The sequence below is a fragment of the Suillus discolor genome, assembly GCF_016758755.1.
Source record: "Suillus discolor strain FC423 chromosome Unknown F5147scaffold_90, whole genome shotgun sequence".
In the NCBI taxonomy this organism is placed as follows: Eukaryota; Fungi; Basidiomycota; class Agaricomycetes; order Boletales; family Suillaceae; genus Suillus; species Suillus discolor.
The window spans coordinates 135,191-152,178 of record NW_024541337.1 but is presented as its reverse complement, the minus strand read 5'-3'; the positions used below and the strand labels follow the sequence as shown (position 1 = coordinate 152,178).

The following is a 16,988-nucleotide window of genomic DNA, read 5'->3' as shown; positions in this document are numbered from 1 at the left end:
GTGCGAACTGGCCTGTGAATCAAATACTCAAGCAAAAGATGAGTCGAGTACACAAGAACTTTGGTTAAACATTCTAGTCGACAAAAACACGACAGTATACGAAAATGAAATAGACTATAGCTAGAGTGCAAGAATATGTATTAGGGTCATTTGTACATCAGAGTCACAGATAAATATACAAGACGACAGCCATACGACATAGAAGCTTCGACGACGTGTTTCGCGACAGCATCATCTACCTCCCAAGGTGTGCCAACGACGCTCTTGAACTCTGGAAACCGAATAACGGCTGCTAGCAGGGTCCTGCTTGCCATGACAAGCAAGGTGCACCCGCTGCAAGGCTTCGAGTGCACCTGCTCGTGTGGCTTTGTCACCAGAAACAGTAGTGTGGTTGGCCGTTGCAGGAACGAGCTGATGAGCAAGCTCAAGCTCGTTGTCGCACTGTCGATAGCCAAGAGCGCCTTGTCTTTCCCTGCGCCCGGTTGACCCTGTCCGATCGCCACAAAGGACGGAGGCACGCGCTTCTTCATCGACTGTCTAGATCTGATTAGAGCCGAAAGTGTCGGCGTGTAAGAGCAAATTTAGAGACCTTCCAGGCATAGCTCCTTCCGAGAACGATCCGCCTTTGTTTGAAACAGGTGAGCTGCATGGAGAGGAATGGACGTGAAAACTGCAGTCGGACACAGCCAGATTCGAGAGAGGCGCTTTAGTTTGAGGACATGCTCGAGTACGTTGATGATGGGTAGCATGATCTGGTCCCATGTTATCTGCAAGAGGACTATGAGATCCGTCCTCAACTCCCCTGGGTTCATCCTAGATGAATCTCGTATTGCCCTGGTGAAGCGATCTATATCTGCGAGAGCGATGGACGGTAAAGGAACATGATGGGGGTCTCCTGACATCCGGACGATGGTACGTTCATATACTGGAGTATTAAGGTTCTGAAATTGTGCGATGAGTGTAAACTCATTGAAAGAGAATGATATATACAACCTCGGAACCATAAGCTGCTCCTCCTGCAGCAGTGTTTGCTTCATGTCGTGAGAACCTTGTTTGGGGAATCGTTGGTGAATCCGATTGCAGGTCCGATGCTCTTGATTGTGTGCTTGACCACGGGTAGACTTGAGTCCCCATTCTGAGCGGCGCTTTTTCAGGAGGCTAAGTCTAATTCATTTGAGTATCAGATGCCACTTGAAGGTGTGTAAGTAGATGACCTACGATATCTTGAAATTACTGGTCTCCTTGTGTGTTCGAAGACGTGATATAACCTCCGGATTGCTGTACCCGCTAGCAACATATCGCTCTACTAGTGGTCTTATGATTTCATCCGGAGCTGCGGAGCAAATGATATCAGTAGGAACTCATGAGTTCCAGTTTAAACTTTCATTGCACTTACGAACCGAACCTTGTGGGTTGGGCATTAGAAAAACGTGTCATTACTGGGCTCCAGCACTTCCAAGACAATGGTACACTAGCAGGAGAGGATGTTTCTGTATTAACGGTAGTACAAGTTTACAACGGAGCACAAGAGACCCATTGCACTGAGGCTTACTTGAACGTGGCACCACTTGCAACTCCTCTCGACTGAAAATGAATCCGTATACTACCTGCGAATATCAGGTCGTCCTTGCTGGGATCCGATGCGAACGCAGGCAAGCTTCGTCGAATATGCAGTCAAAGCAGTGGTAGAATAATAAAACTAGGTATACTAATCGAATAAAGTGCAATACAAAACGACGATCGGACATTGAAAATGCTTCCAACATAGGGGCAAATCGAACCGTAACCAAAAATCCACCATAACATTATAACTCGACAAAGCGACCGCAGCGGGCTCTGCGAGCGGCCAAATTTTGCGTTACCTAGTACGACACGCGTACGAACTCGGCGAAGTAGCATGTACTAGAGGACCACACGTTCGTCATTTAGGGGAAGTGGCAATGTTTGTATTTATTTGTTCCAAAATTTCGACGCGTTCTTGATCTTTTGTGAGCTCCTCCTTCTCGATTATCGCAACGATGACAAAATATATCCTTGTTTCCGGAGGTGTTGTTAGCGGGATCGGGAAAGGTGTTATCGGTGCGATACAGCGCTTTTGGCTGAACCTGGTCATTTATAGTCATTCCTAGCCTCCTCAACAGGCCTACTCCTCAAAACCGCAGGCCTCAAGGTTACAGCAATTAAAATAGATCCTTACATGAACATAGATGCCGGTACGATGCGACCAACAGAACATGGTGAGATCCGAGTGCGAATGTTTCTCCACAAACATCTAACATTCCATCAGGTGAAGTCTACGTTTTAAATGATGGCGGTGAGGTGGATCTAGACCTGGGGAACTATGAAAGGTACCTCGACGTAACACTATCCAAAGATAACAATATTACCACGGGCAAAATTTATCGCGAAGTTATTGAAAAGGAAGTGAGTTTCAGCTCATCTTGAGACTTTTAACTAGTCACTAATGTGAGTAGCGGAGAGGGGAGTACCTTGGAAAAACGGTGCAGGTATGTCTATGGCCATTGTCACCTCGCCACTCTCAATTCTTTGTGGTTAGATAGTGCCGCACGTGACGAACGCCATTCAAGATTGGATACAGCGTGTTTCCAAGATACCGGTGGACGAATCGGGAGAGGAACCTGATATCTGTATCGTGGAGGTAAAAAGTGACATGCAATACTTTCCGTCATGATATCAACTTTTTTTAGCTGGGCGGCACTGTCGGAGACATTGAATCGGCGCCGTTCATAGAGGCGATGCGCCAATTTCAATTTCGCGTTGGACATGATAACTTCGCACTAATCCATGTTTCACTTGTGCCCGACATGCACGGTGAGCAAAAAACAAAACCGACTCAAACTACTGTCCATGCGTTGCGTGGGCTCGGTCTGCTCCCTGACTTAGTAAGTAACACATTGTTCTTAAATGACATACCTGACGTTTGTCTGGAGATCGCGTGCCGGTTATTGGGACGCCAGCCCCTTGAATCCTCCACCAAGGATAAAATTTCGATGTTCTGTCACGTTGCGTCGGAGCAGGTGATAGGTGTCCATGATGTCTCGTCTGTCTACCACGTCCCTCTCCTTTTGCAGTCACAACGAATTATTGAGTATCTCCGTAAGCGGCTTAATCTCGCAAATTTGAACATCACGGAGGAGTGGGTTTCCAAAGGGCTGTCCTTGGAGATGAAGTGGAGAGCCGTGACAAAAGGGTACTATAATTCTTTTCCTATCATCGCTTCTCATTTCCCATTGTTCAGGCAAGAACGCCTCTTCGACGAGGTCAAAATTGTCCTTGTTGGGAAGTACACCGATCTAAAGGACTCGTACATGTCCGTCATCAAAGCCCTTGAACATTCTGCGTTCCGCGTTCGCAGGAAACTCATCATTCAGGTTGGTTGTGTTGGTCCCCGCAGAATAAATGACTTATAGCGATGTTGCATAGTGGGTTGAGTCATCGGACCTGGAGCCTTCAACGCAGGAATCTGATCCTGCTAAATACCACGATGCTTGGCGAGCAGTTGTTGGTGCTGGGTAAGTGGCAGCCCTACGTTTGATTAGGAAAACACCTGGTACTCAGATTGGGACAGCGGTATTCTGGTTCCCGGTGGGTTCGGAAAGCGCGGCACGGAAGGTATGATTCTTGCCATCAAATGGGCACGAGAGCAGAAAGTCCCTTTCCTTGGTATCTGCCTGGGCTTCCAGATGGCTGTGATAGAATGGGCACGTAACGTGCTCGACATACCAGGTTCGCTCCATTTCTCGTTAGCCATTGCTTCTCTTATCTTCCGTAGATGCTCATTCGGCTGAGCTCGTTCCCGACACGCAGAATGCTTTTGTCATTTTCATGCCGGAGATCTCACGCACTCATATGGGCGGAACAATGCGCCTGGGTCTTCGACCCACTGTATTCGACCGTGACTTCGAGACTTGGTCCAAGGCTCGCAAGTTATACGGCGGCAATGAAAAAATGTGGGAAAGGCATCGACACCGATACGAGGTCAACCCGGAACAGGTACAGCGTCTGCAGGAGAGCGGTCTTACATTTGTGGGCAAGGACGAAAAAGGGGAGAGAATGCAGATCCTTGAACTCAAAGGTATGGTTATGCGCAATTAATCTGAAGACTGTTGCGATTTGTCATTGCAGATCACCCATTTTTCATGGGTTTACAAGCCCATCCTGAACTGTGCTCGAGACCACTCAATCCTTCACCGCCCTTCTTAGGCTTCATTGCGGCATCTTGCGGACAATCTGATTTAGAAGAACAGATTGAAGCGCAACTGAAATCCTTCCGCCCACCTCACCCCGAACATTCGATGGTTAGTGAAGAGGCGCTGAGGACAAGCACGCAGGAACATCCGATTGTCAATGGTGTCGGAACTATGACACCACCAACCGACTAAAAATGGCATAGATATCACTCGCCATTCCAACTTCACGCGCTTACTATCTTCCTCACGATGTCTCGGTCGAGGGGGTGTGCTAGAGTTTAATATTCACCCTTCGTCATCGTTCGATGTCCAGATCCCAACTACGTATATATACCTACGTAGTAGACCATCCTCTCTTTGTCGTCTCCCGCCATGTCGTAGACACACAAAACAGGGTCATTCTCTAGCTCCAACACAAGTTGCGTCAGTGGCGCAATGAGAGGATATATTGTTTGCACACACAGATTCACGACTTACTTGTACCCCCTCTGGACCGCTGAGGAATGTGCATTGCCTGTAATTACATCTTTCCCCCAGCTTCTGTAGAAAATAGATTGCAAGAGAATGTGATGCGAAGCAGGCACCTGTTTGAGGGATCTCAACGTTTACGAATCTGCGATGCGGAGCGGTGATGCGGACTCGCGCATTTCGCACTAATCCGTTATCGATAGACATGTTGCGTTGTATTGCGCATATAGCGCCCACTTTGAGATCCAAACGATGGAGAGGCGTGGAGTCAACATGGTGAAGTAGTCGGGCGTTTGCTCAGGTGTGTCTGGAGGTGCTTGGTCTGCTTCTACAATGCCGTGAAAGGAGCACGCGGAGGCCATGGTGGTGAGAGAGGAGGATAATGAGCGATCAATCGATCAGAAAGTGCTCAGATTGACGTCAAGCGCGCATGGCGCTAGACCAATTTGGAGGACAGGTGGAGCTCAGCTCAGAGCACAGGAATCACGCGAATTGGTTCCGCGGGATCAAACGTTCGGCCCTTACATATTGTAGAAATAACATGGTGAATCAAATGCAGTTTTGAATGCTCTATGGATGACATTAGTAAGGGGATTGTAGGTTAATAACGAACGTCGAGTGGTGCATTGTATGCGGTCTACATTAATATTGATCGATCCTTCACTAATTACCAAACCCGCGTGATCTGTACTCGCGGCGCGGAGCATCATGCGACCATTCTCTCTGTGGTCTGGTCTCCCTGCCATAGCGTGAACCACGGTACTCTTCGGTATTACCAGAAGGATCACCGGGATGCACCCACTCTCTCTGTGGCCTGGACTTCTCCCTTCCATAACGCGCACCTCGATACTCGTCGACGTTGCCAGAAGGGTCATTATCATCCACCTGCCTGTCCCGACGGAAGTTTCCTCTGGGGTTCTCGAAGGACCGGTTGTTCTGCCTGCCCCTTATTTCCCATGAATTTGTAGGTCTGGCAGAAGGCCTAGGGTCCCGGTACGATTTTCCGAAATGCTTCGTGCGTCCGTCGTTAAGGCCCATCTTCTGCAGGAAGCCGTCGCTGACATACGGAGGCGTAGGTAAGCCGCATGCTTCCGTCGCCCAACTTCTACATCCAGCCAGAATATTGGCCTTCTGAACTCGCAACTCAGGTGACTTGGGGATATAATAGCCAAGGAGGGAAGCAAAAGTCTCCTTGATGGCTTCTTCGTCGATGTATTGTAGTAGCGCCGTGATGCTGTTGTTCATTTCTTCCGAGCAAAGGCGTGGTGAAAGCGGCGCGTCGTACATCCTAGGTGCACCCCGCACTGGTCGACCCCTGGCGTCATGTGGTTTAATTGGTACACCCTTGAATACCGCTTGAGGATCAGCGTCGTAGTGAGCTGCGAGGTCCTGGACCTGGCGGGCGAGCTCATCTGAGGTGACTGGCTTTAGCGGGACTTCATTGAGCTGGCAGCTCAAAAAACCGATCTCCCAAGGAAGAAGAACTAGATCTCCACGTCCAACTGTAGAGCCCTGGCGGCCAGTACGACCGACACGGTGAATGTATTGTTCCGTGGTAGCGGGGATACCGAGCTGAATGACCCGTGTCACCCCTGGATAGTCCACACCTCGTGCAGAGACGTCAGAAGTGACAAGAATCGATGCTCCAGAGTTGTCAGCGCGGAAAGCATCAGAGGCGGCTATGCGTGAGTCCTGTGTGCGCTTAGAGTGAATTTCGTACACCTTGGTGTACGCGCCAGCAGGCAGCACTGCTTTTGAAATCTCACGAGCGAGTGTCGCGAAAAGCTGCGTCATGCGTGTCGTGGGGAGGAATAATAAGACTTTGCTCTTGCCTGGGTTTGTAAGTTGGTCATGTGCGAGGAGACGAAGAAAGTGGGGGATCTGTTGAGATGGACTGGGGAGGACGGTGTGATATTGGGGGACGTGTGCATGAACTGGGGATTCGCTTTCAGGAACTACGTCAATGAATTTATGGTCCTGATCAAGAACTGCCTGTGCGACCTGGCGAACGGTCCGAGATAGTGTTGCTGAAAAGAGGAATGTCTGCCTCTCAGATTTAGGTGGCAAATAACTCATAATCGCATCAATGTCATCCCGGAAGCCCATATCGAGAAGCATGTCTGCTTCATCGAATATTACCTGGCCACATACTGGTAAGTAAGGGGATCTTACTGAACTCGTCGGAAGACATACCATTTTACATTTGCTGATACCTTTCGCTACCTCAGGCTCCGACTGCAGCAAATCACGAAGTCGCCCGGGGGTAGCTACAACAACATCCCTCCGCCCTTTCATGAAGTCGCGCATCTGCATTCGCTTGCTTGCTCCTCCGTAGAATAGTCTAACCTCAAAATCATTGTGATGATTAGTTAACTTGACAGCAGTGTTGGCAATCTGCGTAGCGAGTTCTCGGGTGGGGCTGATGATAAGGGTACCGACATGTTCCTTGGCAAATTGTCTCCTGGATTGCGCCTCCAGATGCTTGTCTGAAACAAGGCCTGCATCGCGAACCGCCTGCTTACCCCAAGCATGGATGGCATTAACGCGAGCCTCGATAGCTGGAATTAGGAACGCAAAGGTCTTCCCGGTACCAGTTTTTGCCTTGACCAAAAGATCTCGTGGGCGTGTTGGGACGTCGTTAGATGTTGATTCAGGAGGTAGTGCAAGCTCTGGAAGAAGCTTTGCAACTGCAGCTTGGACGGGGGTCATCGTTTTGAACCGGTAAGGATTCTCAATAATAGCACGGAGTGTCGGATTGGATATCGTCCCCTTCATAGATTCCCATGATGGTTGTTCAAGAGAAAGGTTACCCGCCGGGATACCTGTGGGTGCCGGAGCATTTGCAATATTTTCTTGCAGAGCGACAGAAGGAACAGCTGCCGCCGCTGTTGCAGTAGATTCATACTTCCGTAAACAAACACGAGGAATCAAAATGCCTGATAAATCACAGTTATTGCAACTGCATCTGGCTAGAAATCGGATAATCATACCTGCGCGTTTTCCTCTGAATGTCGCAAACCCATGACTTTGGCTATGAAAGGGTTGTGAACGAAAGCATGCTCTACTTGAGGTTGTCGTTGCTCGAGCGAGCAGACTGCACGTCATGTACGAGCTGTAGGCCTCAAAAATGAGGTAGGTCACGACGTGACAGAATTAATGGTAAGAGGAAGGAAGTTTTTAAGAACCACTTACTAGGCTATTTTTCTAAAAAGGAAATCAAAAGCTTTAGGATTCAACAAGTATAAATAACGACTAGTCACATACCCTCAGCCACCACATCACTTAGTAATCGCAATTGTTCACGGTGCGTGCTGCATCTTGCAGCTCCTATTAACTTGTAGATATCTTAATATGCCGAAGAACACAAAGTCATCAGCAACTTCGGGCACACGCAAGAAGAATGCTCGCAAGGCAGCTGTAGGTGTACCCCTTCCGGAAGTCCCTGTCGTCGCGAAGCAGAAGAAACAGAAAGGACAAAAAAAGGAGCCCCGGAAGAAGGTCTATATTCCTCCCTTTAAGCCAGCCCCACCGCAGCCAGATCCATTGGATACTCTCGGCCTTATACATAGACTTCCACCGGAACTAGTCATTATTCTTCGATCCTTGGGAAAGAAGGATCCAGTCACGAAGGGACGGGCTTTAGAAGAACTTCAATCAAAATGGATCGATGAAAGTTCAAGGAAGGGGGATGAGAGCGTGGAATGCGATGCACTTGTCACGATGCTGCCAGTCTGGGTGTGTCGTTTGGCAATCATGATCCATATCTTGACATTGACTGTATCTAGTTTCATAGGGCTCCTGTATTCTTCACACATTCTGTCCGCCGGATTCGCCTCTTAGCTGCTGCACTCCATTTTTCATATTTACGGATCCCTGCTGTCCGGGATGCTGCTACCTTCTTTTTGAGAGAGACTGCAACATCTGAACAAATTGAGACTCTCATGGGTACATGGTGCATGCTCGCTCATGACGTTGACAGACAGGTATCTCTGCAAGGACAGAAGTCCTGGTCTAGTATCACCTCTCCAGGCGTAGACGGAGAGACACTAGTAAACTTGGAAATGCTGGCTTCTATCACGGAATTTCTCCAAAGAACTCTTTTGGATCCTCCAGGAGTTCATCTTTATCTCAATCCTCCTGCACCAGTTGCAGCTCCCACTCCAGGCATCAAAAGGCCTGGCGGAAAATTTATTCCGGCAGCCCCTAAAGAAGAACTAGAATCCAAGGTAAATGAAGAGAGTGAACTCGATAGGAATGCTCGCCTTCGTTTTGGTGCACTGAGCGCATTCCGCTGGCTCTTTGGTAAGTTAGGTCAAGGCAATGCTCGCAGTTCTCCTCATAGTTCTATAGTTGCTCGCCTTGCCTCCAAGATTATATCTCTAGATGATCTATCTGGCCTGCTATCCAATCCACTGTTTTGGACGTCGTTATATTGCGGTGAGCATGCGCCTTGGATTCCGGACCCTGAAATCCATGGTCTTGGGCATGGGCAACCTCAAGTACGCCAGGCCACGTGGGCACTGTTATCTATGCTGCTACAACGTCACAAAGGTGATCTGATAATTATTACTTTTGTTCAAGGCGCTGAGAAATATACAGGCGCCATTGAGCCATTTATTCCTATACTGAGCGTTGTTTTGCTTCGTGCTGCATGGGTCGAGACGGACTCAGGAGTTAGAAATGCTTTGTTCCAGCCGGTCTTAATTTTTCTCAAAGGTAAACTGATTTCAATAGTCTTGGCATCAACCGTTCCCAACTTTATGGTTCTACAGAGTTCCCAAACGCGTGGATTCTTGAAGGGGCATATGACGCAGACAAACAACACGAGGATGGTGATGATTCGGACTCGGATAGCGAGGAGTTTGAAACTAAAACAACTTCCACTCGCAAGGAACATTCTTCTGAGGCCTACCGGGAGTTTCTTCAATTCCTTGAACTTGGGTGCGCTGGATCACCTATCAGTGGGTATCCGACGGTCCTTGTTGCTTTGTCGACAATTCCCTCATCCGTATGTTCCTTATTGCGACATGTTGCAATTAGTAATCTGTCTAGCAGGTCATCGCAGCATCCTCTAGGACGGGGATGCCCCTCGACGATTTCTTTACTTCGTTCTGGGCAGCGATTGACGGCCATGCTCTGAGTTCTTTAGAGAGAAAGGTCCCTTCTGCCTCATTCCTTTCGTCTCTCCTGGAATGTTTGGTGTTCTTCTTGAGAAGACTGTTGGGTGGATCCCAGGACCATGGAGCGTTATCTGGATCTGTTTCAGATGGTCTGGTGTCCAATAACACACGTCTACAAGACGTGGCAGATGAACTTGTCAGATCTCAATTCACGCGCATTTGGCAAGAGGTTAAAGCAAGGCGCTTAAGAGCTGACGAGAATGATGTGGGGAAGCTGATAGCCAATTCGTTACTATCTCTCCATCGTATGAACATCGGTGAGTGTATTACGTCCACCACCATCTTGATCTAGGACATATTCATATTTCCTTCAGATCTTTTCACCACTGCCTGGGATACTGTCTCGAGTGCAATTCTTTCTCAAGATGACGAGAGTCTCTCTCTTATACCTACGGTGCTCCGGACGTTTGTGGATACTTTTGAAACGACAGACCTTCCTGCGGATGTTACACGCACTCTCATAAGCAAATATGTGCAAGAAACTGTTGGGAATTGCGAGACAGTCCTTGCCTCCGATACGACCAGTGCTGGAGTATCGAAGAACATCGGCGTGGTGATCACACTAATGGAAACCTTTGGATCTCATCTATTCCAGCACACCGACTTCGCTGTGGTATGTAACCCTTCCCTTCTTTGCAGAACTACAGTTCTTAACTGTTGGCAGAGAATGGATAACATGTTCGTTAACAACGCGCTTCGCATTCTACAAGCTTCTCCTCAGGCGATATCTGCGTTCATGTCTCGTCGGAATGACGAGGATCTTTGTGTGGAACTATGGCATGTTCTACTGGTCGATGTTTCCCAGCAGATCGACATGTTGTCGTCACTGCTGGACGTGATTGACACAGACACATGTCCTAAATATTTACGGCCCGAGGACGGCGAGTTAGATGACGTCATAGAACACCTGTTCATCGAGGTGCTAAACGGAAATGTGTCGACTTCTCGCAGCGATTTGGTAAAGAGGCTCATCCAAGTACAAGGTGATTCCTCCTTTGGTCTGAGTGTTTTTTAATTGACTGTTTAATAGACTTTTTCCTCTCGGAGAACGGGCAAGATATTTTATTCCAGACGCTCGTATCGTCATTATCGTCCACTGTAGACGATATTCTGTACACAACGAATGCGCCGTTCACTGCGCTGGCCACTGTTATAGAGTTCACGCGCATCATGCTCAGCAAGAACCATAAACTTACCAATGACTCACTGGTATCTGTTCTCCCAAATGTCTTCATCGTAGGATATCTACTACCAGTAACGTTCCCCACATTGGAAACGCCTATCATCGATGCCGCACGAGGGGTTTGGAGTCTCTGTGTTTCGAAGCCAGATAATGGACTACAGGACGTCCTGAGCGGAATAATTAAAGAGAAATTGAAAGAGCTTTTTCAAGATTGCTCTACTTACACGCGGTTTGTGCGCCTTGCTATGTTTTGTTGCACTTCTGAACTGTCCATAGACCAGAAGATATTTTAACACTTTCAGGTCATAAGCCGAAAGGCATTGATATCGCCCCGCTTGCAGACGTCTTCCCTACACCAGGAGAATTTAACGCAATGATTAACTCGCTTCCATCAGATCCACCAGACCCTAGTCTTGCATTCATCGAGTCCATCATCCCGGCTATCTCGGAGTTTGAGAACCCAACTATCTCTGGCCTGGAATTCGATTCAAGGGGCTATTCAGCATACATCAGGGTTACGTCTGCTCTTCTGGCGTACTTGGGTGACAACCGAAGCATCGCTAAGGAGAATATGTGGGCACTTCGGCACATACTTATACTTGGCCAATACGCGAACGATCTTTTACGTGTCCCCGCAACTCCAAGTGGATTGTTTGGGCCAGATGTATCGCAGTCAGAACTGCGCAGGCTGCTAGGGAAGGTTCACCAACTTTCCACTTATCTCCTGTCTACAGGCGACGATGGTCTTCACAGTCAGGTTATCAGCGCTTGCATATCCAATCGTACGACAACTTCATCGGATGCTTTGGTGTCTTTTGTCGTAGACATCGTCAACCACGCCAAAAGGGAGGATGCTGTCAGAGATGCACTAGTGTTGCGCTCGGTGTTGAAGCACCTATTTGCGAGCGCTAGCAAAACAGATTCTGACCAATGGTTGGATCTAGCTCGTAGGCTGGAAAAGACAGGTGCGCCACATAAATCACGTCGCAGTCAATGTTCGCACAATAATACACATGTAGCGCCCCAAACTACCGTGGCCATCCTTGCCAGCATCACTGAATTTGCTCCGGAACCGTTGAGAATGGACCGTTACCGCAACGAGATTGCTTCGGATGTCCTGGGAGTGCCTGCGAGCAGAGCAAACACGACAGGAGTCGTCCTGCTTCGTCGTCTTGCAGCGACAGCCCCTGATTCTGAGTCTGATGTGGTGTTCTTGCCACAGCAGCGCGCTGTCAACGTCGTGAAGACTTGTCAAACTTGGATTTCTTCCGACGAAGATATTGATGAAGATGTGGAGAGTATGATGCCACTTTTGTTCATCCATTTGTCCCCGATTTTGCAGAACGTTGCTGGGAACCATTGGGAGTTTATCTTTGATGTGGTTGAGAACAACTTAGAGGTGTGTCAACCAGTCGTAACAAGTCGTCGTCATACTCATTGCTGAGTTACGCCCAGACATGTTCTTTTGCCGATAGCGCAACACTGACGATGTTGGGGAGATCGCTTCGTCTTGTCCTTACTATTCAGGATCTGGTCCTGACCAACAAACCACTGCGCGCAAGCTGGGATGGGAGGAAAGAATCTATTTTGGCGCTTGTCAAGAACTTGGTATCCATGAAACTTGGTCAGTCTCAACTCAGAGCAGTAGGGCATGACGCTGAAGTAATCACAGATAATACCGATCGTTCTGAGCCACGTTCTCTGTGCAGGGAACTGGCACTTGCAGTCATTCAAGGGTTGCCTGATGCATTGATGAACGAGAAAACTCTGCCTGAAGTGATATTTTGAATGATTTTCGAGTGCTTATGCTAATGCTTGATGTCTAGATGTGTCACCTCCTCACTGATCCTTCCTACGAAGTTCAGCGCATGGGGTACAGCCTTTTGCACAAAGCAGCTCGAAAGCGGACCGAATACTTTGTCATCGAATCTGCTGTTGACACAGAAGACAACGTCAGCGCTGAAATACCTGCTGAACTTCTTGCGATTTTGCAATCGAATCTCGCGTTGGCAGAGGGATTCCACGATTCTGAATCAGACAATGTCAAGATGGATTTGTCAGAACTTTACGCAGTTTCCGGTTATCTACTAGCATGGATGATCATGTTTGATCTATTTATCGATGCCGTGAGTACTGATCTAGTGCTAAAATTATTATTAGCTAACGCACGCTTCAGTCTATCAAAGTCAGGTCGCAGTACTTTAATCAAATGAGGAGCCTTGGTATCATCGGGGATTTCTTCATTCCTAATGTTTTCGATGTTCTCAATCTGTTCAGTGGAAAGAAGAAGGCATTCAAACTTGATATATGGGCAGTCGACGACTTTTTCATTGAACGTCAGTGGTTCTATCCTGTATCATGTCTTCGAATTAACTCTCTCCAGACTTCGAGCCCGAGAGCGTGCTCAGCCTACGACTTCTAGCCGCTCATATCTATCATCGAGCGCTTCTGACGGTCCCAGCATTGATACGATCCTGGATCTCAGACTGTTCAGACAGACAGCTGTTATCGCGCGTGGTGGACTACACTGCTTCATACTTCTCACCAGGCATTATCAAAGCCGAGCTTACACAAGTGCGGCAGGCTGATCCATCATCAGAGCTGCATACAACGGAGAATCTCGTCATTAAAGTGTCGCCGAGCGCTGGAGAGGTCACGGCCTCCTACACAGTCGATGATCAAGTGCTGGAATTGTCTCTGAGATTGCCAAACGACTGGCCATTGCACCGACTTGATATCCGTGATACGAAGATGGTCGGGGTATCTGAAGATAGATGGAGAGCTTGGGTGTTGGGGGTACAGCAAATTGTTTGGCAACAAGTAAGCGATATGGCAACGATAAATGCTGGTCACTTTAACGAGTTACACACAGAACGGTCGGATTGTCGACGGTCTAACAGTATTCACGAAGAATGTGACCCTCCATTTTGCTGGTCAAGTGGAGTGTGCGATCTGTTATTCGTACGCAAGCTCTTTGTACGATTGTATCGGTGCTTACTTTGGAACAGGATTATCAGCGTCATGGACAGCAGCCTTCCACAAAAGCCTTGCAAGACCTGCAAGAACCGTTTCCATGCAAGTTGCTTGTACAAAGTGAGTACCAGACAACGGGACCCTTCCAACGATCTAAATTGGTCTCCAGTGGTTTAAAAGCAGCCATTCATCAAGCTGTCCGCTTTGCCGATCTGACATACTGTGAAAAACCATGTCTAGTGTCTCGATAGCGAATTGACTCCGAGGATTAGTAAATGACTCCTACTGATATGAATGCATTCCGATGAGGTTCCTCCTGTATGAAAATATCAATAGCCTTTGCATGACAGCCTCTAGGCTTAAGCTGGACCTGGGGATCTATTATGCTTTTGGAGATAATCTACCATGATCCAGAACGTCCCAGCCTAAACACCTGACAAGCAGAAGGTCTCCGAGGGACCGTGCCCATCGGACATGCAACGATCCATGGTGGGCGGCCTCGCCGTATTCGGAGTGTCCACCACTATCTTGCCATCTTAACAGATGTTTTAACACTCAAGTCAAAGGGTATGGGTGAATACTTCCCAGGTATCGCTTATTCTTGCTGCTTCTTTCCAGAGTCAGACTAGCTACCGGTCATGGGATATACACACACTGGTTAACCGAAAATTTAAAATTGCAACTGACTCGAACATGCTTATCTCTGGGTCTTCCATTTCCCGAAGGTTCGTGCCGTGAACGCCGTGTTAGTGTAAACTTGAGTCATATTTCCTTGCCACGGGCGCCTGAGTTAACGGGTCTATTGAGCAATACTTGAAACCTGGCACCAAAGTGCATACGTGACCGACTCCAATTTCGAGTGCGTCGAGTCACCAACTGAAACTCCAGTCGTTCATATGTGCACTTCCTGCCATCGATTTCGTATTCTCATATGTATTCCAGGGAGAAGTCGAAACAGCCGCAAGTTGGGCCGGCGTCATTACAAATTTTTCGGCTTATTATTAACGTGATTAGGCGATCAGTTGATCACCTGCCGTTGAGCGTTGGTCATCTAGGTTGATTACAGCAAATGTTTGATTCTTGAGCTATGTCAATGCAGGCTAGACCATGGGGCTGGACTGGAGTCGTAAGAAAAACAAAAGGAACACCCTTTTTAGCGGGAGCCTGAGACTGAACGGGAAATCCCGACAGGCATTTTTCACTGACCAACAAGTCACTAGTCAATGGCGGCGGTGATGCCGTTGATTGGCATGGAAGACGCACAGCTGTATGGGAATGCGGATCTCATCTTACACGACACTTTTCAGCGCTTTATATGCCAAGTTGCCAAGTCTGTCAGCTGGAAACTACAAATAAAGAGGGTAGACTGTACTTGTCTCGATGCAGGTTAGTCCCGTGCTGTAGCAGCAGGTTCCCGGAGTGCTCTTGTGATGCCCTTGGCTTCTGGCCTTGCGGCTTCCAAAATTAGCACTCCGATCATAAAGAGGCTCTCTGTTTGAAACCTCACCGCTTTGAGGTTATCTCCTCATTGTCGGAGCATGTAGGTACAAAGCGTATTCTTCGGCTGTCTATAAAAGTTTTGTTTACCGTTTCAACCATGTGTTCCTTGCTTTCCTCGCTGCCACCCTTTCTCGCACCTCCCGTGGATCCACATTCCTGTCCATTCCATTGTCCTTTGTCCATGACTACTGCTGCACTCACTTACAGTGCCGATGCGCACATCCGGCAGTCGGCATCTTCAATAACATTTGCCACTCCCTCAATGTGGACACAAGAATTTCATCTTGAAACCGATCCACGTTTCGCGTTCGCGCGTGTAAAGGGCGATATATGTCTGGTCCAATGTGCGTTCTCACCAGTCATAATACCTGATTGTAGCCTGATACAATCGTCTATGATCTGCGTAGTGCATCCAATCCAATCCGAGACATCTTTAGGGATCATCGTTTTTCGGCACGAGTTCGTGTCCATCTTCCGGTATTCCCATGACCTACGCGTGTCCCCCGAGGACATTCGTGTTCTCGAGCTTCTTGACGAGGACCGGATACGCTATGAGGAAGACAACGGCACGGTCTTCCTGGCAAAGGATCTTATGGCTCAACTTCGAAGGATGATTGATGCAAGTAACATGATTAGACTGCAAAGGGGAAGATACCGGGGGTACAGAAGACGGTCAAATTAGGTGGTCACAGGTGACGAGAGACTCGATATTCATGGTTTGAACAGTACAATATATCATATGTAAGCACTCACGTATTTATGGGCTGGTTAGCAGTGTGTTTGTATACCCTATGTAGCATTATGGTAATTGTACTCGCATCGACGAGGGACGCTTGTCTTGATTTGACAAGTTCATTGCAGCTCAGCTCGACCTTCACTAATCCTTCAAGATTGTGATACCCTCCTGACGCCACAGCACGGCCGTCCACGTGCGAGAAATGTGTCGTCGGTAAATTTTACAGTTGTCGATCGTCGAATCAATTATGCGGAGCGAGTTAGCTGCAAGCCCTAAAGCCGATTGTTGTCATCCGGAAGAATCGGAAACACATCACTGAATTCTGGGTGTGGGGAACGTCAGTATTAATGACACCTTTATACGTGTCATTGCGGTCACTTTCTCCAGTATAGAAACCCAGCTCCAAGTGAGGACTCCTCTGAGGTCAGCAGGAGTAGATATTTACCCTCTCCAGGCGTAAATCCTAAAAAGCGATCAGTCAGTTGATCGTCGAGGATTTGTTATACCAGAGGAAAAAGCCGGACATAGTCGGTCAGATGATCGTCGAGAATTTGTTATACTCAATCAAGTTGTGTGGCCGGGTCAAAGGCAATCACACGGGAGACAGCTAGCGGGTTAAAAAAAGACTACGAGCAAGGACTGCACCGAACGAATGACCTGCCATAATCGGGCTTGCGGGTCCGAGTGCTCCGAGTCAATCACGGCTTCCTCTGGACACGCGACTTGTCGCGGTTCGC

General features: G+C 48.1%; 5 protein-coding genes across 5 annotated transcripts; 3 read left to right on the top strand and 2 right to left on the bottom strand.

Annotated features, from left to right (window-relative positions):
• Positions 1-747: 747 nt before the first annotated feature.
• On the bottom strand, positions 748-1,925 carry F5147DRAFT_764160 (uncharacterized protein; the record flags this gene model as incomplete). Its single annotated transcript, XM_041440690.1, has 6 exons — positions 748-941; positions 994-1,164; positions 1,219-1,333; positions 1,401-1,490; positions 1,553-1,607; positions 1,881-1,925. 6 exons carry the CDS (start codon positions 1,923-1,925, stop codon positions 848-850), a joined length of 570 nt encoding a protein of 189 aa, XP_041286906.1. The 3' UTR covers positions 748-847.
• A 93-nt stretch (positions 1,926-2,018) lies between these two features.
• On the top strand, positions 2,019-4,510 carry F5147DRAFT_822505 (CTP synthase N-terminus-domain-containing protein; the record flags this gene model as incomplete). Its single annotated transcript, XM_041443736.1, has 11 exons — positions 2,019-2,079; positions 2,130-2,237; positions 2,288-2,424; positions 2,475-2,507; positions 2,558-2,659; positions 2,709-2,903; positions 2,952-3,392; positions 3,445-3,533; positions 3,590-3,747; positions 3,794-4,096; positions 4,147-4,510. The coding sequence occupies 11 exons, from the start codon at positions 2,019-2,021 to the stop codon at positions 4,401-4,403; spliced, it is 1,884 nt and encodes a 627-aa protein (XP_041286905.1). The 3' UTR covers positions 4,404-4,510.
• Positions 4,511-5,216: 706 nt separating this feature from the next.
• Positions 5,217-7,842, bottom strand: F5147DRAFT_642890 (P-loop containing nucleoside triphosphate hydrolase protein). Its single transcript, XM_041433108.1, has 3 exons — positions 7,670-7,842; positions 6,873-7,615; positions 5,217-6,818 (listed from the first exon to the last, which is right to left on the bottom strand). Exons 1-3 carry the CDS (start codon positions 7,782-7,784, stop codon positions 5,343-5,345), a joined length of 2,334 nt encoding a protein of 777 aa, XP_041286904.1. The 5' UTR covers positions 7,785-7,842; the 3' UTR covers positions 5,217-5,342.
• A 96-nt stretch (positions 7,843-7,938) lies between these two features.
• F5147DRAFT_722403 (uncharacterized protein) lies at positions 7,939-14,417 on the top strand. The gene is made up of 19 exons (XM_041438912.1): positions 7,939-8,414; positions 8,465-8,981; positions 9,030-9,230; positions 9,279-9,395; positions 9,452-9,687; positions 9,735-10,116; positions 10,174-10,472; positions 10,524-10,842; positions 10,890-11,271; positions 11,319-12,007; positions 12,062-12,441; positions 12,498-12,666; positions 12,715-12,818; positions 12,869-13,168; positions 13,219-13,378; positions 13,426-13,862; positions 13,915-14,003; positions 14,051-14,135; positions 14,185-14,417. The coding sequence occupies exons 1-19, from the start codon at positions 8,031-8,033 to the stop codon at positions 14,239-14,241; spliced, it is 5,307 nt and encodes a 1,768-aa protein (XP_041286903.1). The 5' UTR covers positions 7,939-8,030; the 3' UTR covers positions 14,242-14,417.
• A 1,279-nt stretch (positions 14,418-15,696) lies between these two features.
• F5147DRAFT_657682 (uncharacterized protein) lies at positions 15,697-16,197 on the top strand (the record flags this gene model as incomplete). Its single annotated transcript, XM_041434302.1, has 2 exons — positions 15,697-15,859; positions 15,923-16,197. 2 exons carry the CDS (start codon positions 15,697-15,699, stop codon positions 16,195-16,197), a joined length of 438 nt encoding a protein of 145 aa, XP_041286902.1.
• Between the last annotated feature and the right edge of the window lie 791 nt (positions 16,198-16,988).

Excerpts from the sequence above, each read along its gene's own strand:
- F5147DRAFT_642890 (XM_041433108.1), bottom strand. The coding sequence starts at position 7,784 with ATGACGTGCAGTCTGCTCGCTCGAGCAACGACAACCTCAAGTAGAGCA. Across the intron at positions 7,616-7,669 it reads ATTCAGAGGAAAACGCGCAG|GCATTTTGATTCCTCGTGTT; the intron begins GTATGATTATCC and ends GTGATTTATCAG. Across the intron at positions 6,819-6,872 it reads GTATCAGCAAATGTAAAATG|GTAATATTCGATGAAGCAGA; the intron begins GTATGTCTTCCG and ends GTATGTGGCCAG.
- F5147DRAFT_722403 (XM_041438912.1), top strand. The coding sequence starts at position 8,031 with ATGCCGAAGAACACAAAGTCATCAGCAACTTCGGGCACACGCAAGAAG. Across the intron at positions 9,688-9,734 it reads TGTCGACAATTCCCTCATCC|GTCATCGCAGCATCCTCTAG; the intron begins GTATGTTCCTTA and ends TCTGTCTAGCAG. Across the intron at positions 14,136-14,184 it reads ATGCAAGTTGCTTGTACAAA|TGGTTTAAAAGCAGCCATTC; the intron begins GTGAGTACCAGA and ends ATTGGTCTCCAG.